Source organism: Coffea eugenioides, chromosome 5 (genome assembly GCF_003713205.1).
Source record: "Coffea eugenioides isolate CCC68of chromosome 5, Ceug_1.0, whole genome shotgun sequence".
In the NCBI taxonomy this organism is placed as follows: Eukaryota; Viridiplantae; Streptophyta; class Magnoliopsida; order Gentianales; family Rubiaceae; genus Coffea; species Coffea eugenioides.
This window is the reverse complement of record NC_040039.1, coordinates 50,067,526-50,094,250: the sequence shown is the minus strand read 5'-3', so window position 1 is coordinate 50,094,250 and position 26,725 is coordinate 50,067,526. Positions and strand designations below refer to the sequence as shown.

General features: G+C 37.1%; 3 protein-coding genes across 6 annotated transcripts; 2 read left to right on the top strand and 1 right to left on the bottom strand.

Moving 5' to 3' along the window:
• The first annotated feature begins 196 nt into the window (after nucleotides 1-196).
• LOC113770357 (UPF0505 protein) lies at nucleotides 197-19,343 on the top strand. Its single transcript, XM_027314782.1, has 23 exons — nucleotides 197-420; nucleotides 1,207-1,428; nucleotides 2,048-2,078; nucleotides 2,355-2,539; nucleotides 8,259-8,418; nucleotides 8,608-8,704; nucleotides 10,120-10,289; nucleotides 11,184-11,350; nucleotides 11,653-11,841; nucleotides 11,956-12,045; nucleotides 12,523-12,603; nucleotides 13,244-13,387; nucleotides 13,568-13,650; nucleotides 15,002-15,143; nucleotides 15,233-15,316; nucleotides 15,882-16,043; nucleotides 16,134-16,221; nucleotides 16,579-16,656; nucleotides 17,319-17,385; nucleotides 17,461-17,560; nucleotides 17,939-18,055; nucleotides 18,211-18,267; nucleotides 18,835-19,343. The coding sequence occupies exons 1-23, from the start codon at nucleotides 307-309 to the stop codon at nucleotides 19,000-19,002; spliced, it is 2,796 nt and encodes a 931-aa protein (XP_027170583.1). The 5' UTR covers nucleotides 197-306; the 3' UTR covers nucleotides 19,003-19,343.
• On the bottom strand, nucleotides 5,704-6,792 carry LOC113770359. Of its 2 annotated transcripts, none has more exons than XM_027314783.1 (2): nucleotides 6,346-6,792; nucleotides 5,704-6,016 (listed from the first exon to the last, which is right to left on the bottom strand). In XM_027314783.1, the coding sequence occupies exons 1-2, from the start codon at nucleotides 6,731-6,733 to the stop codon at nucleotides 5,982-5,984; spliced, it is 423 nt and encodes a 140-aa protein (XP_027170584.1). In that variant the 5' UTR covers nucleotides 6,734-6,792; the 3' UTR covers nucleotides 5,704-5,981. The 2 variants fall into 2 exon arrangements, with proteins under 2 accessions (XP_027170584.1, XP_027170585.1); XM_027314784.1 differs by having other exon boundaries at nucleotides 6,370-6,792.
• Nucleotides 19,344-22,675: 3,332 nt separating the features above from the next.
• LOC113770580 (splicing factor, suppressor of white-apricot homolog) lies at nucleotides 22,676-26,609 on the top strand. Of its 3 annotated transcripts, none has more exons than XM_027315088.1 (4): nucleotides 22,676-23,028; nucleotides 23,281-23,441; nucleotides 23,938-24,708; nucleotides 24,963-26,609. In XM_027315088.1, exons 1-4 carry the CDS (start codon nucleotides 22,764-22,766, stop codon nucleotides 26,406-26,408), a joined length of 2,643 nt encoding a protein of 880 aa, XP_027170889.1. In that variant the 5' UTR covers nucleotides 22,676-22,763; the 3' UTR covers nucleotides 26,409-26,609. The 3 variants fall into 3 exon arrangements, with proteins under 3 accessions (XP_027170889.1, XP_027170888.1, XP_027170887.1); XM_027315087.1 differs by having other exon boundaries at nucleotides 23,278-23,441; XM_027315086.1 differs by having other exon boundaries at nucleotides 23,275-23,441.
• The last annotated feature ends 116 nt before the right edge of the window (nucleotides 26,610-26,725 follow it).

Below are 26,725 nucleotides of genomic sequence, written 5' to 3'. Positions count from 1 at the left end.
ACCCTCACCTGGTTTTACTCAATTTAAGGGCAACTAAAAGCTTGATTATAATTTATAACGGTGAGTTGACTCTTGATTGTAGTTCCTTTCCCTTAAAAAAAAAAAAAATTTTGATTGTAGACTTGTAGTTGGACCACTTGAAAAGGCGTGGTATAGGAGCCTTCATTTCTACGTCTTCCCGTCAACCAAACGGGGTCAAAACTCTTCACTTCCCTTCCTCGACGGTAAAACCCAGAACCGGAGTTGGAACGCCAAGAACTCTCGGATTCACACACTCGCTAGTGTCTTGCGAGCTAAATTTCCTGGATGGAGCTCGAGTTCAGACATAGAGATTATATAACAGAGGAAAAGGCTTACTCTCTCCCTCGTCTACCTGCAGGAACTCATCCTCTGTCCACTTCCCCTGAAACGCTTCACCAGGTCTTTTAAACATTTTTATCTTCCCCATCTTAAAGTTTGAAAAATCTTGAATTGAAATAAGAAGAATCTGCTAGAATTATGGTCCAAAATTGAATCTTTTATGTACTCTTAACTAAATTTATCTGGATACGATATGACAACAATGCTTGCTTGGACTCAAAAAGTGAGTTTCTGGTGGACTTCATTGAATGCCTGTGCCCAAAACGTTTAATCTCCCTATGTTTTCTGATTGTTTTTGAGGTTGTCTACTTCAATGTGCAAGTCGGAATATGGTTTTTAGGTTCTCTTGTTTTGTTTTGTTATGTTATTTAAGTGTGAATGATAAAATGGAAGACGATTTGGAGAGAAACGGGAAGCTCTATGAATTAATCATAGAGCGCGACTTCTTGTTGGTAATTATCGAAACAATTGAACATTTTAGTTGAAATTTTGTGGGATAGAATTAAAACGATCGGATTTGCCACCTTGTGTGATAGAATTAAAGGGATGGGATTTGCCACCTTTGAGAGTTTTTACGTCTCGCTAGGATAGGTGGTGATGCACAAATCAAGTTGGATTACCAAAGTCAAAGAAAGATTAGATAATGGCTTTTAGTAAATAATCCCCATTAATATGATCCATAATCAGTGCATAAAGTGTAAGCTATGCTTAAGTTCAACAGCTTGTCAATTTCACGTCTTCAATAAGGAATGTTGTCTTTTTTTTTCTTGTTCTAACCAAATCTGCTTAACATTTGTTTGATCCTTCGTATAAAATATGCTGATGGTACTTAGGAATCTGTTAAAGGTTGATTTGGTGCATAAGGAGAAGGAAGAAAATGATTTTTTTGATCCACTTAGGAAGATCAATGAGAAAAAGGAAGTTTCTTTTGAGGATTTTCAAGATGAAGAGATTACAGGAGGACCGTCCAATGAAGCTTCTGTCCAGTCTTCTTCCAAGGAATGGACTTCTTTTAAGAAAATCTTGATGCAGAGATTTTCTGCATCTAAGAATATCCCGTTATCTTCAGTAAGTCTTTTTTTTGGGGCTTTTTAAGCTTTAATTAAGAATGTAATTTTTGTATATGTTTGTTCATGTTTTCCTGTGGTATTTGTATTATTTAGGAACTAGTTCTATAAATTATTGTCTATAAGAATGGTAACTCTCCACAACTCATTGTAGTGTTGGAAGCTCGGCAAGAAATAACCCGGATCTTTTTTTATTAGGATCTTATGTTTGCAAACTCAGTATGACATGCTTGGATTTTCATGCATTTGTCTATGGTGAAACAACTGCATACAAACCTCACAGGTTTTGCATTATTAGACATCTGCGACTTAATTAGTCTTTCGAAATGCTGGATGAATTATAAACATCATATCTTGCTATCCTCAAGACCTATGAGACATAAGTTTTGTTTGCAGGGCTGTTATACCCTTCTAAAAGAATGGCAGATGTAGTCTCATCTACAGCTTAGGTACAATTTGTGTAATTTAAATGAAGAATAGTAACTTAGTTAAAAAAGAGGAATATTGCCAATCCCCTACTCCGCCACTCCCATGTCATCTTAACAAGCATGATGCCATTTTGATCTTCTGCATAAGAGTTCTATTTCAATTGGTAAATGTTTATCGGCCACATTTTGCAGATTTCAAATGCAATTATGAAGACTGGAAAGGGTATGATGCATCTTGTATTGGCTTTTTTATTCTGTACCTAGAATAAGCTTATTGCTCCCAGGGGTAAGGCTGTACAAAACCTAATTCTTCCAAGACCCTGCATTTATAGGAGTCGCAATTGCTTGGTAATCAGTTTTCTACCCCTTCCTTTTCTTTTGCTGGAGCTTAAGTGTCTCTATTGTTCCTGAAGGACCTTTGGATTGTAATGGCAAGGTAGCTTATCTTTATTAGCATTCAAATTTCTTTTAAACTTTGTGGTGTATAAATATTTTGCAGTAACTGACAAATCACTTGTGGATTCACATTTGGAAGAACTGGATGATCCTCAAAAATTTACAGAAGAAGGTCTTAAAGTTATAAGTCAGAGGGAATATGTTTTACGTTTATATGAACTCAAAGATGAGATTGCGCTTTCTTGGAGTAAAAAGGAGCATGTGACATCTTTGAAATTGTGCATCAGGGTGAGCTTTATTGTTTTGCAAATCGTTTTAGCCGTATTTGATGCTAATTTTTGTCAACTATTATCATAAAACTATAGGAAGTAGTGAAAGTTTTTATAACAACATTGAGGAAGTCTTTTGTCCTGTCATTCGAGAACTCAGACTACAGTTGCTTCAGTAAATGGGTGTGGTTTATATCTGTAAACTAAGAAAAATGGAGAGAAAAAATACTTTTCTTCTATTTCACTTTGGACTACACAATATACAAATATATATATACACAAGTGGATACTATAATCATATGATACTATAATCATACTATTACCTAATTAATATATGATACTATAATCATATGATACCTAATTAATATATGATACTATAATCAAATCTTTCCTAATATTTATATTATCAAATCTTTCCATAATATCAGATCACATATCTTCAACACTCCCCCTCAAGCTGGTGAATATAGATCTTCTATTCCCAGCTTGGCAACACTTTCATGAAACATGTTGCTACACAGTCCCTTTGTCATCACATCTGCAAGTTGAAGTCCTGTCGGAACATATGGAGTACAAATCAGTCCACTTTCTAGCTTCTCTTTAATAAAGTGCCTGTCTATCTCTATGTGCTTCGTCCGATCATGTTGCACTGGGTTGTGAGCTATACTTATAGCAGATTTGTTATCACAATATAGCTTCATCGGTTTGCTCCATTGAATCCTCAAGTCTTCTAGGATAATTTTAACCCACAATAATTCACATACCCCTGCTGCCATAGCCCTGAACTCTGCTTCAGCACTTGACCTTGCTACCACACTTTGTTTCTTGCTTCTCTAGGATATTAAGTTTCCTCCAAGAAATGTACAATATCCTGAAGTTGATCGCCTGTCAACTGGAGACCCTGCAAAGTCTGCATCTGTGTAAACTGCCAGATCAATTTCAGGACCCTTTTTGAATAAAATTCCCTTCCCTGGATGTGCCTTTAAGTAATGAAGCACTCGATAAACTGCTTGTAGATGAACTGCTCTAGGATCATGCATAAACTGACTAATAACACTGACTGAGTAAGCTATATCTGGCCTAGTATGTGCGAGATAAATGAGTTTCCCAACAAGTCTTTGGTACATCTCTCTGTCCACAGCTGTATCTCCATGAGCCTCACTTAATTTGTGATTCTGCTCAATGGGAGTTCCAACTGGTTTGCTTGCTGTCATGCCTGTTTCCTTGAGCAGGTCCATAACATACTTCTGTTGAGAAATAAAAATTCCCTGCCTTGATCGAGCCACTTCAATTCCTAGAAAATACTTCAATTTTCCTAAATCCTTTATTTCAAATTCCTTGGCTAGGCGCCACTTCAAAGTTTTCTTCTCTACTTCATCGTTTCCTGTCACTATGATATCATCTACGTATACAATCAAAACAGTAACTCCCCCCAAGGCTGAATGCTTGATGAACAGGGTATGATCTCCTTGACTTTGCTTGTAACCATTAGCTATCATTACCTTGGCAAATCGTCCAAACCAAGCACGTGGGGATTGTTTCAGCCCATATAATGCCTTTTTTAACCGACAAACCTTGTTCTTGTCAACCCCACTGAATCCCGGTGGAATGCTCATATAAATCTCCTCTTCTAACTCTCCATGAAGAAAAGCATTCTTCACATCGTATTGCTGTAATTCCCAATCAAAATTAACAGCCAAGGATAGCAGAATTCTCACTGTATTCATCTTTGCTACTGGAGCAAATGTTTCCCGATAATCTACTCCATATGTCTGTGTGTATCCTTTCGCGACTAACCTTGCCTTGTAGCGTTCTAGGGACCCATCTGCTTTAAACTTTACTGCATACACCCATTTACAGCCCACTACTTTCTTGTTCTTTGGTAAATCAACTAATTCCCAGGTCCCATTCTTCTCTAATGCATCCATTTCTACTTCCATAGCAAGTCTCCATTCTTTCTTTGATAATGCTTCAGACAATGAGCTAGGAATAGAGACTGTATTTAAGGTGGAAAGGAAGCTTTGATGGCTCGGGGAAAACTTCTCAAAAGACACAAAGTGAGACAATGGATATAGGGGTCTTTTGGTGCATTCTCGGGGTTTTTTCCTTACAGCAATAGGTAGATGTAGGTCCTGGTCAGGGCTAAGAGGCTCAGGACAAGGTGATTTAGAGCTGGAAGAATGGTCGGTCGGTGGTGTAGAATTCAGATTTGATTCACTCATTGTTACCTCATTCCCGGAGCTTGGTTTAGAGGATTGTTCTTGCCTTGTAACCACGATGGGATCTCCTTTCCTTGTATACACTTGGTCAAACCGGAACCAGTCATAGATTTTACGGTCTTCCTTTTTTTCTTCTACCACATCAGATTGAAGAATTGACTCTTGGAATTCAGATTTGGATGACTCAGATGTGGTCAACTCTAAGGAGGGAAATTTTAACTCCTTATCTTCAAGTGTATCTAACTCCCCCTGAAGATAAGGAGTGATGAAATAGGGCTTATTTTCAACAAATGTAACATCTGCCGAGACATAGAGTTTTCTAGTAGGTGGATGATAACATTTGTAACCCTTTTGAGTAGATGAGTACCCCACGAAGACACACTTAAGAGCACGAGGATCTAACTTCCCACGGTTATGACTATGGACATGAACAAAGGAAGTACATCCAAAAACTCGAGGAGTGAGATTAAAGGAAGATCGAATATCGGGGTAAAATTTGGATAGGTTCTCTAGTGGACTTTGAAACCCCAAGACCTTGGAAGGAATTCTATTTATGACATAAGCTGATGTGAGTACAGCTTCTCCCCAATATGCTTTTGGCACACTTTGTTCAAACAGTAAGGCTCTAGTGCACTCAAGAAGATGTCGGTTTTTCCGTTCTGCCACTCCATTTTGTTGTGGAGTGGCAATACAGGATGATTCATGTATGATTCCTTCTTTTTGGAAAAACTGACTCAAGGTTTGATTGAAATAATCACGAGCATTATCTGAACGAAAGTGTTTGATCTTGGTGCCAAATTGATTTTGAATCATTGCATGAAAAACAGGGAAAATATAACTCAAATCAGACTTATTTTTGAGTAAATAGATCCAAGAGACTCTTGTGCAGTCATCGATAAATGTGACAAACCACTTAGACCCTGAGATGTTTGGAATAGTTGATGGCCCCAAATATCACTATGGATTAAAAAGAAAGGAGAAGACGATCGTTTATTACTGATAGGAAATGGGACACGAGTGTGTTTAGCATACTCGCAAATATCACAATGAAAAGACTGAACATCAAATCCCTTGAACAAGGAAGGAAACATTATTTTTAATGCAGAAAAAGACACATGACCTAGACGTCTATGATGTAACCAGATGACATCTTTATTGGAGGGTGAAGACAATGTGGACAGGGCAGATTTACTAAATTCTGGTTGACTTGATGTATCCAAGTAATAGAGTCCATCATGCTCCTTAGCTAGTCCAATCCTCTTCCCCGAGCCCCGGTCCTGAAAGTCACAATAGGATTCATCAAATATAACAGAGCCAGCTAGATCCTTGGCAAGTTTTTTTACAGAAACCAAATTTGTAGATAATCGAGGAACATGAAGAACATTTTTAAGAATCAAATTTGGAGTAACTTGGACATCTCCGATACCTGCCACAGTGGTTGTAGTACCATCTGCAACAACAATCTTTCTATTGCTAGGACAGGGATTATAGGTTTTGAATTTATTTGAAATATGAGTCATATGGTCCGTAGCACCAGAGTCAAGAATCCAGACATTCCTAAGCTCATTGCCTAAAACACTAAATGCAAAAGAGACTAGAGCCTTACCTGAAAGTGTCAATGAACACATACCCGGATTCCTTGATTGAGAATTGTTAGTTGCTGGTTTGTCAACTGTCTCTAACATACTTTTAAGCTTCTCAATTTCCTCCATACTAAACCCTCCAATCACTTGAGTTGGATCTTGAACCGACATATGAGCCTGCCTTTGCTGGCCACCTTTTTGTCCCCATTCACGAGTGGGTGGTTTCCCATGTAGTTTCCAGCATTGATCTATGGTGTGTCGTGGTTTCTTGCAGTATGTGCACCACAACTCCTCGCGATTCTTTTGCCCACTTGTTTGATTGGTCTTGTCCGCAGCAACCTTGTTCAGTACCAACCGCTGAGATTTGGAACTTAAAAGGGCTGAATTTTCTATTGAAGGTAGCTCTAACATAATACCCCTGCGACTTTCTTCTCCACGTACTTGGGATATTGCTTCTGTTAAAGAAGGAAACTCTGGCTTGCCCAGAATTTGAATTCGTACAAGATCGAATTCAGAGTTTAGGCCAGCCAAAAAATCATAAACTCGATCCCTTTCTATGAACTTCTTGATAAACACTGCACATTTGCTACAGTTCAAATCAAGTGCCCTGTAATAATCCAGTTCCTGCCACTGGTTTTGCAGAAAATTGGCATACTCCGTCACTGTTTTTGTCCCTTGTTTTGCTCCAGTTGTCTTTGTCTTGATGTCATAGATAAGAGCTGCATCATTAACCTTGGAATATGTCTGATGAAGGGCATCCCAAATTGCCTTTGCTGTAGGAAGAAACATACATGTATCGCTGATTTCAGGAATCATGGAATTCCATAACCAAGACATGATCATTGAATCCTCTTGTTCCCATGCTTCAAACCCCGCCGTTTCACTATCCGGTGCTATTTCCAATAGATGACTCAACTTTCCTTTTCCTTTCAGGAATGTTCGAACCAATTGAGACCACTTCAAATAATTTTTTCCATTTAGTCTATATGCTGCCTGGATGTTTTGAAGCTCTGTTGTGTTCCGTGTACTTTGTTCTTCTTCCATAGTTGAAGACAATTGCCGCGTTGAGGATGTAGCATCCGCCATGATTGAATAGGAGGGGGGAAAAAAATGTATAGTAACAGGAACAGCAATGAAGGCTGGAGAGAATAAGAAAGGAACCAGCAATTAAGGCTGGAATTGACAAGAAGCAAAGGTGGTATTTTTCCCAGAACCCTAGACGGGCTCTGATACCATGTAAACTAAGAAAAATGGAGAGAAAAAAATACTTTTCTTCTATTTCACTTTGGACTACACAATATACAAATATATATATACACAAGTGGATACTATAATCATATGATACTATAATCATACTATTACCTAATTAATATATGATACTATAATCATATGATACCTAATTAATATATGATACTATAATCAAATCTTTCCTAATATTTATATTATCAAATCTTTCCATAATATCAGATCACATATCTTCAACAATATCCTCTGTTTATGCTAGCCTTTTCTTATTGGGGCTGACAAAAACAGCTGGAACAAGGGAAACAAAGCTGAAGCTTTATAGTAACAAAACTACTTTCCTGAAAGTAAAGATTATTTGCTCACCTTTCTTCGAGAAACTTTCTTTGGGCACTTGTTAAATGAGGATACCTGTGCTTTTTTTTTTTTTTTTGCTAATGTCTCTGGCACTTGATAAGTAATTTTAACCTGTACTGCAACATATTAACATGTAGAGTTATGACTAAATTGCTGTTAACTTGTAATGAACTAAGATCCGAAACTTCCTTGAGATCAAAGAGCGTTTTTGGACTCTGCTTCGCTTAGATGATTTTGCGCCATGTTTACTTTGGCATCAACAAAAACAGTCAAGAAGTGGATAATAGGAGAGATATTGTTAGCTGTTGCCTTTTGAAATAGTATCTCTTCTTTCCAGGTTGCCAGACTTCTGATGGACACATCTGTTGTACAATTTTATCCAACACTATTCGTTCTAGCCACAGATGTGATGGATATGCTGGGTGATATGGTATGGCAACGAATTAGACAGAAAGCTGAGCACACGGAAGATGGAAAATTCGTTTCTTCTTTGCCAGGTTTAACCATGACACTTAGAATCCTGTCTCTTCTTCTCTTGCAGATTTACACCCTCTTTCTGAAGCTTAAGTCTAAATCTCTGTACTTTTATATTCTGCAGATGATTCATGTAATTTCTTATTTGGATATTGAAATTTTTAAGAGATTCATTATGATATTTGCATCAACTTGTGTGTAACTTGTGGCAGATGATTTTGAAGCCAATAGTATTTCTGATGATGCTAAAGAAACTTGCAACAACTGGTTCTCCAAAATCGGTTCCATCCGTGAGCTTCTTCCGCGCATGTGACGTCTTTAAACTGCCTTCTCAGTATTAACATATTGTTGTCATTGAATGAGTTGCTAATCCTGCACATTATCAAATTTTAGGATTTTCCACTTAGAAGATGTACTGGTGTAGTAAACTATAGTCTTATTCTCCCAATCTGAATACATGGGAAGAATGATGGAACCCAAATATGATTTCTTTGATCCTTGAAAGAGGTTCATTAACTGCGGAGGATCAACCAGCATTACCTCAATTGGAATTGGCACACGAACACTTGGAACTGCCTCTCTTCTTGTCCCAAAACCTTAGTCGGGCGACTATGCTCAATAAACAGATATGCTACTTTGCCATGGGTTGATTTCAGCTGCTCTTTTGGGGAGGACAAGTAGTTTGACTTCAGTACTCAATTTGAGACTTTCATAGACTACTTGGCAGAAGTAAGCCTAGGTCCATCATTGGCTGGTAGTCTTCTACCAATATCCTTTGCTTACTGTCATTGTCCACTCCATCAAGGAGCTCTCTCATTAGGTTCTCCGTCTTATTTGAAAATCAATCTTGCAAAAGTAGCACTTTAAGTGTACCTCTTGAAATAGAGATTAGGTTATCGTGCAAGAGAAATTTCGAAAATTTCTAGCAAGATGCCCCTTCACCTTTTCTATGCACCTGTGTGTTTCAAACAACCCAAGCTTCTTTACTGTCAATTACAAGCCATATGCTAACTTGTTTAAGCCCCAATTTTATATTTCATGTCCTTGATATTACTTAAATATATACACCTCAGTGCACCATTGGTTTTAATTCTCCTTTTTAAGCACCCAAATTCAAAAAAAAAAAAAAAAAAATTATCCTGGTAAATGTCTTTTCTCCCTCCCCCACAAGAAAAAAGAACAAACAATAAAACAAATAAAATTATGGGGATGGTGAAGGTAATGGAGTCTAAAAGTACATAACTTTACTCTGTTTGAATTATCTAATACATCTTAATAGTTACAAAATTAGGGAACCTGATTTTTTTATGCTGGTTGCACCTTAAATCTGAATTTTTGTTTCTTATTTTTTTGCAAAATTAAATTGTTAAACTGATGAGGAATTGTGATAAATCCCTGAAGTACAATGATGAAAATTACCATAGAGATCATCTCAGTGTCTTTATTGTATAGAGGTTATCTCAGTGCCTTTATTGTAAATCCCTTCTGGAAAATCTGCACTCAACTTGCTTTGGTTAGTCATGTAAAAGAGTTAAATTTGATGCTTGTGAATAACTTTTAACACGACTTTCCAAGAGAAGTTGAATGTAAATTCAGGGGAAAAAAAACCTTAGGGGGTGTTGGTGGGAAGAGTTACGAAAGTAAAAGTTAATAATTTTAGTGATCTGTTTTTTGCATGTTGGTTTGTAATCATATGTGCTAACAGCTTTCATCGTCCTCATCAGCTATCTGGAACTGGCCGTACTGCCATGCTGGCGTTTCCTTGTTGACAATCCTATGAGTAGCCTCCAGCGCTTGGCCATGATGACAAGAGGCATTGCAGATCCAATTGCCTTGGCCTACTGCCACTTATATATGGTTCACCGAGCTCAAAAACTACCTCAACACGATTTAGGTATAACTACTTTTATCCAAAAACTATTTTTAATGGTGCACGTTCTTTTTACTTAAGGTTTGAAAGTACGTAAATTTCCCAAATAGAGAAAATAAGCTTTAAACTAGCAAAATATACATCATACGTCTTTTCAGTATACAATTTTCTTAAGCCGAAATCTTAATGTTTTCAGAGTTGATCAAAATCCTCTGCATATGAGTATATAGTGTATGAATAGTATGACTTGTGGCATATATATGGAGTTATACTAGAATGCGATTAGTACTCTGGATCTGACTCAAAATTATTTGAATAGATTGTTCATGCTAGTAATTTATTATACAACATAGATAGTCATTACTGTTTGAACATTCATATGTATACTTTTACATGTATTGTTCTCATTTTTAATCTCTGCACATCTAAAATTTTCGGTGTTCAGTGCCAATTCCCTTCAACTTGGTTCTTTAATGGAGGATAATAAGAAAACCTGTTAATTTTACTGCTTAAGTCCATGGGATATCTATCGAAATTGCAGTTTTATTGCCAAGCATGTTAGATGCTGCTTATTGAAAAGCTTGAAGCTAATTTTTGCTTCATTTTCCCTTTGGAACCTTGTACTTGGAAACTTTTCTGGCAAAGCATAAAGCTTAAGGGAAAAAAATTAGGACTGCTTAAGGTTGAAAAACTTATTTAGCCTATCTTTGCCTGTTCATATGGATTGTTTTCCGAACTTGGAACAAATCAATTTACAATCTTAAAAAAAATTTTCTGGACTTGGCTTCATTCTGGCCATGTGTGTTTCTATTTGAAATTAGATGTGTTTGATGAGGTATATCAAGTTTTTACTCTTAGGCTCTTACCATCTTTGATTTATTTCTCCCAATTTAAACTGCGCGTTTCGGTCTCCAACAGGATACCTTGTCACTGGCATCAATGACTTGAAATTTGTAATGATGCGCATTCTTTCACTGCAAGAAACAACTTGCATAATCTCTCTAGCAGATAGAAGGTTGCTTTTGAGCCTCATGGAACCTGCTATTGAGTATATGATGAGATGCATATTTAAGGATTTAAATCAGGTATGATTGCATGATACATATATGCATACTTGTTTGCTGGTTTTACAGTAATTTTTGGGGGATAAAAATCTTTCTGGTATTTCTAGGACCAATATTGCTTTAATATGCTGGTTAGAATGAGCAACTTGGATTTGGGAGTAGAAATTAGGTGTCAGTCATCTTGTGTAATACTGTTTTACAGAGAATGGTGTATATTTACTATTGTTCTCATGTGGAAACAATAAATTGCATTTTTTGGTAGTAATTTTTTATGAACTGTCCTGGCAATGATCTGACCGAGAGTATCACTCTTATGTTAAAAGGTTCAAGTTCGTGATGTAATTGTGGGGCTTGGACTTGGAAAGGACAAGTCACATTTATTTGGAGACTGTTCATGCATTTCAGTTATTCTTCATCATTTACTAAAGGAGCTCCCTACTGGACTAATCTGTGCTAATGCCATGAGTATTCTTCATCTGATTGAGTGCAATATTGATTTTTCATATGATCAGGTAGCTAATATTTTATTCTTGCACAATTTCTACATATCTAGTGTTCAAGTTACATATCTCTACTGTCATTTATGACACTTATCCTAGTGCAAAATTTTCACACTTTGAATGCAGTATTTGAATTACAAGTTGCTTGGACTCAGGCTGTGTGAAAACATTTCTCGAGTGAATGAGGCCATAGCTTTAGTGGATAAGGTCATTCAGGTACTTTCTTTTGATTTTTATTGTTTACATTTTACCAGAACTTCATATTTTGCATCACATGCTAACTTGCTCCCTAGGTCATCTAGAAAAGGTTATTATTAGACGTTAAGCATATTACATGGCAAATTGGAAATTTCAACTCATTAATGTGGTTCCTGTTATAACTAAAAAAGTCCTGAGGCTGCTTTCAAATTTTAATTTGCATACTAGGTTTGATTGGTTTTTTGGCAATTCGAAAAAAAAAGTATAGAGATGCAGAAGAAACTTCATTCGATGTGTCTAGATTCTACAAAATGATATGCATGAAGGGATCTAGAGTCTTACCAACCTTCAAATATCCACAATCAGGATGAGTGCAGAAATCTAGATGTATTCTCAAAGCAATATCTCATTACATGTTATGTATGAAAATTGTAAATTTTTATGAAGAAATTTCCTTAATGTTCACTGTTCATGATTTGTTTGTTATGTCTTCAGGTCATTTCTTGCTATGATAGACTACATGAATATTTGGAGGTTTTAGATGCTTATGTGGATATTGTTCTGCATAATCAAATGGTAAGTTGCCTGTATTGCAGTTCAGCATGTTGACATTGCAAAATTTTTCTTGCTTATATTTCTAATTGGTTTACTTATGGCCTGACAAGAGGTGCATTTATTTTGCTCCATAGTTTTAAGTTTGCTTATGTTTATGGATCTTGAAGATTTGAATATAGAGCGTGTGAGGATCTCCCATACAGTGCTATAGGTACATGTGAAGTAACCTAGTGATGTACTCTTCCTGGTCTTAAATGCTCAAGTCTAAGTTTGTAATGGTATATTGTCCTGGTAGAGACCAGTCTAGTGCACTTAGTTTGTCACACATAGATTACCTCCAGAGCCTGCTCTGATACCAACACTAATGTCCAAAGTGGAATGCCAATCAAGTAACTGTTGGAGGCTAATGGATAGAGCCAATACACTTACATCACCAAATTATTTATTTATTTTTTACATGTTGAGCCTCTCATTGTTTATAACTATTCAAATGTTTAAAGACAAATTTCAAGCATGTGTTCTAATTGTGGATTATATGAAATACTCACTGTCCTGTATCTTAAGGTTTGCACTAAAAGTAAAAATTTGAGCATGTATATTACCTTTTAAGCAGACTGAAGAGACTTTGCTGTAGTTGACCTTGTCTTTCTTGATGTTGCAGCACATTTATTTGAACACAATATTGAATGAAATATTTGAGCGATTATGTGCTAAAGGGATTGATAAGAATGCTCTATCAGGCTTGCAGTCTTTCCTTTTGAAGCTCGTTACTCATTTTGATCATTTGGAAGATATATTATCACTGGTATATTGCTCATTAAACTTCTGCTTCTGCTCCCTCACTCTGCCCATCAGCTTCAATTTGATTTTGATTAAGAAGTGGCTACTAATTAAAAACTAGTAAATAATTGGTAAGATTGCCTGTTTCACAGTTGCTGTGGATTGTTAAATATCTATAATTGACTCAGATATAATAAATTTGTAGAGCCATTTTGTTGACATCTTAGACGTGATGCACGGAAGCTCAAGGAACATCATCAACATTAGCATCCTTAGAATGGCAACAAGGTATTGGTTTATGTCAGTCACATTAAAATTGAACTTTCTTCAAAACGTTGTGGGCACTCTTTCAAGCCAGCCACCAATATTCTCTCGGTTTCACGGGAAAGTAAGTTGGATTCTTTTTCTTTAAAAGTTTAGCATAGGCTGGCATTATTGCCAGAGCAAAACCTTTCCTGCCAGAGTAATTTTCATCTAAATGCTAGAAATACCCCTATAAAAGTCAACAACAGCTTGCTGAATTTTGCAGACCTGACAAAGCTGCCTTCTCCTTTTCTTACCCATTCCATTCTTGAATTTCTATGCTTAATAAAACCACCTAATTGCAGTTAAAAAGCCACTCAACAGAGCCACCAACAACCACAACACCACTGTGGTACTCCAGTTTTCACCTGGAAACAAAACAAAAAATTTGATGACAAAATTTTGTTTTTAGAAGGTGTCTACTCCTAACTTTTTAATCTTCAATTATATCAGACAAAGAGCTTTTAAAAGTTCTGGTTTGGGGTGACAGTGATATTGAGGAGAGAGATTGGAAAAGGGAGTTTATAGTGCTAGAAAATAGGTGGATTAAAGGGAGGGATAAGGTGGCTAAGAGATTGTAACCTGTTTGAGACATGGAGTGACCTTTCTTTGAGGGGTGAAGGGGTTAGACCAGAGGGTGCTTGGTGAAGGAGCCACTGAGAAATTAGAGGGATTGGGTGCAAAAGTCTCAGGCATAGATGAGGTAGAGGGGAAGACAGCAAAAAGCTACCATGGACAAGGAGGACATGGAAGTTGGAATTCAATGGAGAGAGAGTAAGAGAGGGAGAGAAGAATGTGATGCTGAGCCATGAGCACTGGTTTTCCTTCAAAGGGATAGTCTAGGTATTCAGGTCAGCATTGCTCTGGCAAAAAAATTTTTGTGCTGGCAATATCGCCAGCCCTTAGCATACTGAAGTACTTAACCTCTTCATCTGGTCAATGGGTGCCATGTGTGCTATATAATGCGGTGACTTTTTAAAATTTTGTAACTTCCGGTGCTTATTGCTGCTTAAAAGAATTTACTGGTCTTCATGCGTAAGATGTGGTGACTAAAGTTTCCAACTACTGCCCAAGTTGAATGGGACATTCACTTTTGGAGTTTGCTGGCATAGGTTGATTGGGAGATTCACTTGTTTAGTTGAAAACCTACTACATCCTAATTTTGACATAATGTCAAACAGAGCTGAGCATATTTCTTTTGTATCTGAAAAGAAGCCTCAAGATCAATTTGGAAATGTCTTCTTCTAAAATTTGAGAGAGAAGAAAGCGAAGTAGTGTTACTATTGCTTCTTATTCTGGAAATCTGCTGACTCGGTACCTTTTGTATATGTGGCAGGAACACTTGCATTGACGATCCAACTATCATTCATTTTCTGTTTGAAGTTTCTCAGGTGTTGCATGATGGGACAGACTTCTCAAACATAAGAAATGATGAAAATCAACATTCAGCACGCCTAATTTCTCGTTTTGTGAACATGGTAGGATAAATTCTTCTCAGGCTCCTGCCAAGTAAAAAATATACAGCTGCACTTATATATTTTAATATAGAGATGTTTTACACTTTCAGGTTGATTATGGGCGAGATTTTGAACGCAATTTGTCATTTCTGGTTGATTGCCGCGGAGCCTTTGGTGACATGATTGAACTCAAGGTTCTCTATCCATTTATGTTTGCCAAAAAGGAAAAGAAGATGATTAAGAGATTGTGCTATTTATGTTTATGATGCGAGTGTTTGGAAAAGATTAGTTTCACTTCCACTGCTTGGATTTGGCATTTTGCTCAACCTGAAATTCAGTGAACAGAAGTCTAGCAAAAATTAGCACACTGAAGTTTGTTGCATGCGTCTTCCCTACTAATCTAAGATGGACTCAGTGTCGCTCATCATTAATTTGTCTCTTTTGTCCTCTCCTCTCTCTCTCTCTCTCTCTAATAATTTTCTATTTTTTGTGTTTGTGGAAACATGCTGTCAGAGACAAAATTATACATACACTGGTTGGACTGGACAATCCAATGGCATCTGCCACCAGTTTTGTGTTTGTGTACTTTATGTGCTGATTATATGTGCTTTTCCTCTTTGAATGCATATGAAACAGCATATGTTCATTATGTATTCCCTTTTTGGTAATTGGTGTATGATGTAGAATTGCTTGGTACAAGTCTAAGTAGTGGCCTGTAAGATACGGAATTACATGTAAGATTCCTTGGTTGACTTGCAGGAGACGCTTGTTCACTCCAGCAATCTTTTATCCATTAAGCTTATGAAAGAGAGCAGTAATCTTTTCGCTTTTGCCAAATCTTGCCTAACATTTAGTGAAGTTACAATAGCTGCTATTCCTGATCGCTTTAGGCGGTTCAGTCTCTATCTTGAAACAGCAGAGGTACTGATTTGGGTCTTTCTTTCTAGTTAAGGTAATATTATTGGCAGATGCATATATCATTTGGTGTACATTGCCTTCTGTATCTATCAGGTTGCTTTGATGGGTGGATTAGTTTCTCATGCAGATGGACTTATAGATTCAGCGCTCTGCTATTTGCAGGACTTTGATTTAGTGGATGGTTAGTTCATTCTCTTAATTGTACTGGTTGAATGTATCATTGAAATAATTGCAGGGAAGTCTACTTTTTTTTCCCCTTTACTATTTTTGGTCTTTTCTTATTTGGCCCGACAGCTCTAAATGATAGATCTATAGACGGTAAAAGGATAGAAAATTTATTTTCATTGGTCGTTTCTCTCTCTCTTTCTTGGTGGTTTGTGTTTGTGCAATGCATAGCTGAGTTACTTGGTTAAGGTATAAAGACTTATCTACCAAATATTTGGAATTTATTCTGTTTATCATGTTTTTTCCCTGATATATGTTTTTTGCTTTTATAAGATTAGATATCCATATTAAATCTGCGCAACTCTTCTTGTAGGTTTGCGGACAACTAACGATACTGAAGCAAATCTTTCCTTGATATGCAAGCTATGCAATCTCATGATTGTGGTCCCAGGTTTGATTTACCTTATGAATTTTCTTCTTACAGAAATCTATTTGTTGTCTACTGAATCTGCCTAGGCTTTTTTTGCTTTATTTGGTTGGTGTATTTACAAGTTGATGCCACTAAATGCATGAATGGTCGCTGAATATAAGTACAGTGAGTGTGATTAAATAAGGGGGTGACATCTAAAATTTAGTGCTTATCCTCTTTGGTGGAGGGAGGAAGGCACCTACTATACTTAGACTTAAGATCTCATGCTTTTCTCCCATGCCATCACATGTCATGGTGGGGCCTTCTTCCTACCACTGTTACCTGCACATCTCAAAGAACAGGAAGTATTTTGAGCTGATTACCTTGTTAAAATTGAATATATTTTTGATTTACACTAACAATTTTAAGCTATTGTACCTGTTAGTTTTCATCTAAAATTTTGTTTTCTAACTTTTCTTCATTGTTTAGAATGATAGGTCCATGACCACTGAATGTTTACATATGTGAATGTATGTTAAAGGGAAATTAGCTGATTCTGTTTTACAGTAATAGCTGGAAGAATTTGTAGTATGTGAGTGGAGCACTTCATATATTGAAATGATGAGAGAGGAAGACAAGAGAAGACTTTGATTTTGTCTCATTTTTTTTGGTATTTTTACTTGGTTCTATTAATATTTTTTCAGGTAATGTTGAACAAGGATTCTTGGATGGCCCCAAGAAAATATTTTCTTTCCTCGATTCCCAACCATGGTAAGGGCTTCCAACTGTCTTGTATACTTATGTACAGTGTGGACATTTCATTACTGCTCTGTCCTATTATTGCAGGATGACCTCAAAATTAAAGATCAAGGGGATGTGCGCTCTTATTTCAATTTTAGCAGCATTTTCCCAAAATGCAATACCCTTACAATTAATACCTGGGAAGGTATTTTGTTACTTTACTCAAACTATTGTTACTCTTTCTGCCCTATGTTCATGTCAAATTGAAACTGAAATGGTTGAGGATAACACCTTAAAATGTAAATTGAGCTCTGCTATTGTTATTTAGTTTTGCATTTGTGTAGAAATAGTTGGGTTGAGATTGAAATATTAAAGCCAGTTCCAATTATGTCTCAAAACTTGCAATCTGCAGTTCCAATTATGTCTTTAAAGTCACAACCTTGATATCACCTAATGGAGTTCACCAAAACATGCCCATATGATTTTGCATTCGAGTTCCTTCTTTTTATCTGATTGATTTATGTGTTATATGCATATGCTTTACACTGTGGTCTGAGCTAATAGTGATTTATTATACAACCAGGTAATAGGCAATCATGAGTTAATTTATGGTGATCCAACTTGTTCAGAAGAAATTTTGTCATTTTCTCGTGCTATTATTGAGAAAATTGTGGATATTGTCTTACAAGAGCCTTCACAGGTAACTTGACATCTTCCCTCCCTTTATACTTCCTCTCTACTTTCTAGTTGTTTCTTCCTTCCATTTTGCTTGTAATTAGTAAGGAAAGTCCATGGAGATGTTATTTGATCCATCACAACCATTCTCATCTTGTAACTCTTTATTCTTTGTTTTAGGCTACTAGTGGAAATCTTGCACTTGAAGGTTGCAGCTCCATAGCTTCATCATTTAGAGTAAGTCGAGCATCATTTGCTGGTTTCTGTGTGACAAACAAACCATTTGATACGAGATATTCTAAGTTACTTCAGTAGTTGTAATGAGGGGGAATTGATAGAAAAGGGCAAGGATCTGTACAACATTAGAGTTGCTGAAGAATATTCTCTTAGTACAGTATCTTGTTTTCCTTGTTCCAATTTTTTTCTCTTTTTAACTCAAAATTATTGGAAGAGAGAAAATGAGGTAGAATCTTGTCTTACCCTAGCATTTAATCTTCCTCAACTCAGAGATGTCTCTTGTCACAAGTCTTCTGTGGCTATATAAATATTTGAGTTGATATAATAACTATTTTCGTACTCGAGGGCTTATTACATTTTAGCATGAAAAGAATTTGATTGCCAGAATACAATGCTTTGATTTTTAAGTGGACGAATGTTGTTTCAGTTACACTGATTAGTGTCATGTTTAATTTCAATCATGTTGCTCTTTGGTGTTGTCTGCTGGTTATTTTGATATCTCATTGTTGTAAGTGGTTCTTCCTTTCATCTTTTATGTTTCTGAGCCTGCTCTGCTTATTCGGACAGGTACGCACAGACATACTCACAATCTGCTCCAGACTGTTGGAAATAGCCGAGTTAAGCCTGAGTTCTGATGATAGATATTTGGTGTCTACCAAAAACTTTGTAAATACGTGCCAACTTTGTTGTCAGGAGGATGGACATTTGCAGAATTCAGAAAGCATGACTGGTTAGACTTTTTGGTGCAAAGGTTTGTGTAGTTTTGTATAGTGTCTTTGTTGTAGGTATCATCTTCCAGAATCATAGATTTCTCTTTCACATTGAAAGAGTGAGTTCTTGTTTCAGTTATCAGAGTTTCGTGGTATAGGAGAATGTTGTAGCCTTAGCAGTAGGTTTTCTGAAGGAAATAGCCTTAGCAGTAGTTAGCTCATGACATTTATTTACAAGGGTTGTTCTGGCTGTAAATGCTCGACTTCGGGGGAAGAAAATCTCCATTTGTTTCTGCACTTTCTTCCCCCTGTTTTTCTAGTCTTTCATCCCTCTTGGGGGCAGATAAATACTTCGCCTTTCTTTTACTTTTTTCTTGGGGGCGGGGGGTGTGGTTTGTACATGGTGGCCTTGGAGCCATTGAGAATGGGCTTCTTTTTCTTTTTCGGAGACGACAACTGTCGTATAACTTAATCTATTCTACACTAAGGGAGAGGGGGCGGATCTAAGGAGGCCCAGAGATAACTCCAAGGGGATTGAACTACCACCGGACCAAAACGGGTGCACAACTAGAGAATGGGCTTCTTGATGCTGAAAATTTTCGTGCCTTGTATGGACTAATATCCATGTACTGTATAAAGGAAAATTCTAGTTGTGCCTGCATGAAATTTTTCAAATTTTGAGCAAAGAGAGATGCCGCATCTTTCATTAAGATTTATCTCTAAGACCCAACTCAATTAAGAAGGATATTGACTAGGTAATCATCAGGTTTTTAGCTTAGCTCCCAAGTTCTCTCATTTCTCCTCTTCCCTTTGTAAGGCACTAAGGCGTAGAATCCCTTCCAAACCGACAAGAAAATAATTTTTCAATATAGATTTGGAGATAATGGCCAAGTCGTCTGTATCAACTTGAGCTTATTTCATATGAGCCACACGGAAAAAACCTCAAACAAACTCTAGAAGTTTTAACGTTGTGTTGCATGATTTGCTGAATTTGCAATGACTTGGAAGATTAAAATTACTAATGTACGTGAATTTGCAATGAGAATGGCCCAAGTGCATGGAAGTCATTCAAAAACCCATAAAGCCCAAGAGCATGTTTTCCGCAAGTGAACAATTTATAGGCCATTTATAAGCCCAAAACCGCTAAACTAGGTAACAAAACCGGCCACCTCCCGCAATCATCAAAAGGAAAAAATGCACTTTTCATCCTCAAAGGTTGCATTAATGACCAATTTCATCCTCAAAGTTTCACCAAGAATACATTTCATTCTCAAAGTTCCTGAATTTTGGCCAATTAGAGACAATTGACAGAATAACACTCAATTTGGACGGAAAGCTGTACGTAAGAAACATGCCCTATTAGAACCGACTTTGTACCCAATAAAAAATGGGTAAAACCTGTTCTTGCTTCATTTATGTCCTCTCTGCTATTCTATTTGTTGTAGTTCTAAAAAAAGTTCTAACCACTCTTACTATTCTAAATCCAGTCATTTGCTGGCAAGAAGGTTGACATAAATGGTCGACATCCACTTATTCATGCATTATAAATGACTTAGATTTGAGTATCTATCCAAACGCATTAAATTAGTCCATCCTTTTTAATTTATTTTATTTTTTATTTTTTACCTATCAAAAAGATATATAATAGAGGAAACCCTATTTGCAAAAATAGATGAAAGCTATAAAAAGCTGATTGGTTGTTGTTTCTTTATCTTATACAGAAACTACCAGCTATTTATAACTTTATTTTAGGGATGATTTCAGAAACCTCAGGGGAGGTTTTTGACTATTGCAGGTAGGTCCCTTCTAATTTAAAAGATTACACCTACCTTCTCTACTATTAGCATTTCAGTAACAATATAAATCCACTATGTTAAATTTGTCCTAAAAATCCTAAAATACCCCTTTGTTAGTTAGAAGGGGGGAAAACTCGCTTATGAATTTCTTCCACATTGCAACTATTACAATCGGCATAACTACTACCCTAACGAAGTCAATAAGCCACTTTAACTTAATCCTCGTATTCTCATAATTTCGAAAGCCCAACTTTGCAGCCCTAAACCTTCTTGTGCAAATCAATCATGACAATTAACATTTGCATTCAACCTAATCTTTACCTCAATTTTTTTTTTTTTGCCTAAATTTTGCCTCTAAATTGACCAATGTCAATATTCAAATTCAATCAAAATGAATGCAAACTTGTTGACGCTAAAATAATCTAACCCATCAAGAATACCAACATGGAGCAACCAAAAGCAACATTAGAGATCACATTCTATGTCTTTAGGCAAATTTGATTATAGTTCTTATATCCCAAATTTTTTTTTCCTTGCACATTTGGTATAATAGTGTAATCTTCCTCAATCTATGTTTCGTTTTTAGCCATCATTATTATTTTCTTGTTTATACTCTGTATCATCGCCATTTTTTTTTATCTTCATTTAGTTTGACAACAAATATGCTTTGACAACTTGTCGTTTAGCAATTTCAATTCAATAATACTTACAAAAAAGGAAAAAAAAAAGAGAGGATCTATTTCCATAATAATGAGGATTTGGAATGTATTAGATAATTGTGTAGATGGCGACTATGGAAAAAAGTGGACTATGAAATACATGAGAGAAAAGGTAAGCAAGAGGATCGAGAGAGAGAATAAGAGTTTGTTTTGTGTGGTAGCTGTTGTTTTAAAATGAAATATTAGTTTTAGTTGTAGGCTTTTTTAGAAATTATCTATAAGTGAAGGATATTATAGTCATTTTATTGCATAAATGGAAGTTAGTGCAATTATTCAAAACTAAGGGAGGTGAGTGAAATTGTCAGAAACCTCCCCTGAGGTTTCTGAAATTATCCCTTTCATTTATCTTGTCCAAAATTTATCACCTCTTTATTACTTCTTTTTTTATCTCCTTAGTGCAATTTTGCACTACTATTGTATTAGGGGACTGAGTCCAACTTGTATATACTTTGATAACTATAAATAAAAACTCCTATCGTTTCGTAAAAAAAAAATGCATGGGATTCTTTGTGGGTTTCTTTTATTTCCCATAGACTATCAGCCGTTTGTTGCTTTCGTCCATTATTTCAAAAAAAACTACCAGTTATTTATGTGTATGATTTTCAATTCCAACCTAAAATAGGCATTATATAAAAAAAACCACCAGCTATTTTTATCTTGATGCTGATTTACATGTCAATAAGATAAGAAGGAAAGTTTTGGTAGAGTTTTGTCTAAAATTTTAACAATCCGAAGTAGCAACCAAACTGGATATTGTATCCAAATTAATATAACCAATTAAAACCATCAAAAAAAAGAGGCATAGGCTTGTCAAAAGTGCATTCCAAGTGGTCATTGACATGGTTCCTATTGAATATGGACCATGAACAAAATAAAACAAAGGTACAGAATATAGAATTCAAAAGTTATAATATTAGTGTCTGCACTTCTGAACAGCTTTTATCCCTTTTTTGTTGGTTCTAACAGAGTATGTTTCTCACGTGCAGCTTTCCGTCCAAATTGAGTGTTATTCTGTCAATTGTCCCTAATTGGCCAAAATTCAAGAACTTTGAGGATGAAATGTATTATTGGTGAAACTTTGAGGACGAAATTGGTCATCAACCCAACCTTTGAGGATGTAAAGTGCATTTTTCCCATCATCAAAATTACGTACATACAGCCAATAGACAGTAATATTGCAATACAAAATCCTAATCCCTGACAGTAGCATTAAATATAACTTGTAAGCTAGGGTTTCATTTCAATTGGATCCCGATAAATTGCTATAGACGATGATGGATCTAGAGGTGGTGGGGCGCCATGCCCTGCTGTTCGACGACGATGCCATGGCGTCGTTTGTGAACTCCGGTGACGCACTCGTCGAGTGGAATTCCCTACTAATCGACCGCTACGACGTCCGCCACCTCCTCTCCGGTCCACTGCCTCCCGGCAGGCGGCGCAATCCTCAAACTTCTCCTCATCTCATCGAATCGTCACATAATTCTGAGCTCGATCACGAACGCTACCTCGACCTTCCTCCCCCTTCCGATGAACCAGGTAAGATAATTTTTGTTCTCCTTTTCCACTTTTAACATTTTTCTTTTTAGATTTCGTAAAATTTTGTGCTGCTTTTACTTAATTGAGGTCCACAAATTGTGAAAAAGTTAAAATTTGACTTATCTATGGTGAATTTCCTTTTCTTAGAGCCCCGTTAGGATAGTTCTTATGGATTTGCATATTGATTTTTTCATTTTTTTTTATGAACATACTGACTTGGGTAATTCTAATATCTGTTTTGCCTAGAAGCAGAAGAGGCTGAAAAGCCTGGGGATGCTGGGGGTTATCGTGCTGTGGCCTTTTCTTATGAAAACACCAATGGCTCAGCTGACCAGAATGACGCAGATGGGGGGCTAGAATGTGCTAAATTCCTTCCTCCGTTCCCTGTGCCTGAGAGCCTTCTTCATAGCTTGGTAAGTTCATTATCGTGAACATGTTTCATTGGACATTTCCATTTTGATTTTCAGGGTTGTTTATTTACTTGCTCTAACTTGACTGCAAATGTGGCCAATAGTAACCCCAGTAATGTGCATGCTATTCTAAGGCTCACCCTGTCTAAGTTTTCAGATGCTCGGAGCAGGAATGGAGTTATTGTGATCTAAGGTTGCCATTCACTGGAACCTTGTGTCGTTTTGATGTCATGACCAAGTTGCAGTGCAGGTGGGATTAGGATTGTACATATTTTCATTGTACGGAGTAGCATTTACTTCTTGAAGGCAACTGCATAAGAAATATTTCGTACAGCTTTTCAATGTGGGTATATGTTATTAAAATACTTGTTTATGTCAGACTATTTTGATGTATCTTTGGAATGTGAGATTTTAAGCTACTATGCTTTGGATTTGCAATTTTGAATTTCAAATTCTGACAGACCTTTGGTGATTTTCTTGCTTTTGCCTGTTTTTCCAGCCTCCATCAGAGAAAGTACATCAGATTATTGCAAGGACTGCTAAATTTGTCAGCAAACATGGTGGGCAGTCAGAAATTGTATTGAGGGTGAAACAAGGAGACAATCCAACATTTGGGTTCTTGATGCCTGACCATAATCTTCACGCATACTTCACGTTTCTTGTCGATCACCAAGAATTATTGCAGTCAGATAGTGATGGCAAAACTCAATCTTTAGATGAAACTGCTGATACTAACCAGAATAAGGCGGGTGTTGGAGGCGCTTTGTCTTTGCTAGGTTCTGTATATGGGTCTGGAGAGGATGAGGAGGATGCAAACGAAACTGGAAATGCTGTTCCAGACAAAGTCATGAATACAACCAGTTCAGTTGTTTCTCATGGTTCAGAAAAGACAGATTCTAGTTCAAATGCGCCTGAGAAAAAGGAACCTCTTGCAAAGCGTCCAGTTCATACTAATGACAAGCTTTCTGCTCTGAAGAAAAATCCTTCAATTGCAGCATCTAAGCCTGGAAGAACAACTAATGTTAAAAAGGATCATGTCTCAGGCTCATATTTGGCTTCTTCGGAGAAGTTAAAGGAACCTTTATTTTTAGAGCCTCCTTCTGATCTGAAGAGATTGATTGACAAGGTTGTTGATTTTGTTCTGAAGAATGGAAAGCAGTTTGAGGCTGCACTCCGTGAGCAGGACAGTAAACAGGGGAGGTTCCCGTTTCTTGTGCTGTCTGACCAGTATCATCCATACTACCTAAAAAGCCTCCAAAAAGCTCAGGAGGTGTGCCCTTTACCTTTGTCTATGGTGCTGTTTGTGAATGTATATGGGTGGTGTTCTATTTGACATTGTATACCTTCAAATTTGGGCTCTCTCTCTCTCTCTATATACCTGCTATACCCATTGTTTGTCAGTTTTGGAATGTATTTCTTATTCTCATATCGAACATGCGTCGTATTTGTTTCCTCTGATAGATTATGTATACAGCCACTTATTTGACTCCATTTCTTTGCTGACTTTCCTTTACTTTTTTGCAGTCAAAAGTGAGTGCCAAGAACACCTATGGGGAGGATGATTCAGCAAGACTTTGCCTAGACAAGAATGAGTATATGTCGTCCAACTATCTTTGTTCTGATATTCCAGATGAATCTGACAGGAAAGAGAAATTTAAAATGATAATTGGTAAATCAAGAAAGGATCTACAGGACCCACCTTCTAAAGCAACCCAGCAAGACTGTGGAGTAAGTTTAGATGCAGAAGCTGCTGCAGCTATTCTTCAGGCTGCCACAAGGGGCTTCAGAATTCCAAATAGCGTCAGTTCGAGCACAGCTCGCAGTGATAACAGTGGGGGCCATGACAAGGACGTTGGACAGGCCTCAGGCTTTGGGTCCAATTCTTTGGGCTATAAGGCAGAGGAAAAAGCTGCCGTTTTTGAAACTAGCGGTGGGGCTGACTCTGAAGCACACTTGACCAGAGAGCAGAAGCTGAAAGCTGAAAGACTGAAAAGGGCAAAGATGTTTGTGGCCATGTTAAAAAGTGGAGCTGTGCCCTCAAAAACTGAGCCCTTGCGTGCTTTGTCAGTAGAACCTTCGGAACCAGGGGTTTCAGGATCCCCTGCTGAAGTTAATGATGGTATTAAAGAAAGAGAATGCAGCTCAGCCCCTACAGATATTATTATGTTGGAGAAAAATGAAAATCCTGAGAGAAACAGTTTGAGTGATGAACGGAGATCAAAGAGGAATTACCGATCAAGACCTGAGAGATGTGAAGAAAATGATGATGAAAATAATGATGAGGAAGAATTGGAACAGGATAACTCTAAGGAGGAGCATGAAGGAGGACAAGATGAAGAGAGAAAGAATCACAAGCACTCCAGAAAGAAGCATCACTCGCATCATTCTTCCCGTGAAAAGGATTATGATGACGATTACAAGAAGGAAAAGTCGCATAGGCGATCCAGAAAGAGGCACCGATCTCATCGTTCTTCTCATGAAGATGATGATGGAGAAAAAGATACTGATACAAGTTATCATAAACAGTCGAGCAAGAAGCATTCATCTCGTCGATCTTCACATGAAAAAGAGGATAAAAAGGATCACAAGCACTGTAGAAAGAAGCACCAGTCTTATCGTTCTTCACATCGAAGTGGAGGCAGTCCTAAGCGCCAGAAAGTTTATTCATCTGAGGATGGAGACATTCAACTAAAAAAGCGTGACTGCTCTTCTAGTCCCGAGAATGAGCATTATGATAGATATGTTGGAGATAGAAAGAGATCTTACTCAGAAAAAGATGAATTGGAGGAAGGCGAGATCAGTCCTAAATTCTCTGATCATTCTAGGGTTGCGGGTGGTCATCATAGCCGTGAAACTTCTGTAGACATGGCAAGTACATATTCGAGGGCTTCTTCTCAACCCTCTGAGACAACCCAAATCTCTGATGATCTCAGGGCCAAGATACGGGCAATGCTGATGACAACTAGGTAAAAGTGCTTTCAGCATTGATCGAACAACGGGAAAAATAGAGGAGGACGGGGAAGTAAGAGACATGGACAAAAGTAGCCGTGTCTTCTTCTCTCTATGAAACAGAAAGCTGTACACTCGTAATTTACCACAGGTTTTGACAATATATTGTCACCGATTTGAGCAATGGGTTGAAATTCAAAATTTTCGTTTTTCCCTTATGTATTCCTGAGCTCGTTTGCCTGTTTTCAAGTGTTTCCTAAGCAAAACAAGATGCATATGCTAAAGATTGGCATTGCTGCATATTTTAGCGAACGCGTTCTTGGATAGGAAAAGGCTGT

Bases quoted from the DNA above. Each gene is read 5' to 3' on its own strand.
- LOC113770357 (XM_027314782.1), top strand. From the start codon at position 307: ATGGAGCTCGAGTTCAGACATAGAGATTATATAACAGAGGAAAAGGCT. The intron at 2,079-2,354 runs GTATGATGCATC...AATATTTTGCAG, and splicing joins AATTATGAAGACTGGAAAGG to TAACTGACAAATCACTTGTG. The intron at 2,540-8,258 runs GTGAGCTTTATT...TCTTCTTTCCAG, and splicing joins CTTTGAAATTGTGCATCAGG to GTTGCCAGACTTCTGATGGA.
- LOC113770359 (XM_027314783.1), bottom strand. From the start codon at position 6,733: ATGTTAGAGCTACCTTCAATAGAAAATTCAGCCCTTTTAAGTTCCAAA. The intron at 6,017-6,345 runs GTAAGGCTCTAG...TGTGACTTTCAG, and splicing joins GTGTTCATTGACACTTTCAG to GACCGGGGCTCGGGGAAGAG.
- LOC113770580 (XM_027315086.1), top strand. From the start codon at position 22,764: ATGATGGATCTAGAGGTGGTGGGGCGCCATGCCCTGCTGTTCGACGAC. The intron at 23,442-23,937 runs GTAAGTTCATTA...CTGTTTTTCCAG, and splicing joins AGAGCCTTCTTCATAGCTTG to CCTCCATCAGAGAAAGTACA. The intron at 24,709-24,962 runs GTGTGCCCTTTA...ACTTTTTTGCAG, and splicing joins GCCTCCAAAAAGCTCAGGAG to TCAAAAGTGAGTGCCAAGAA.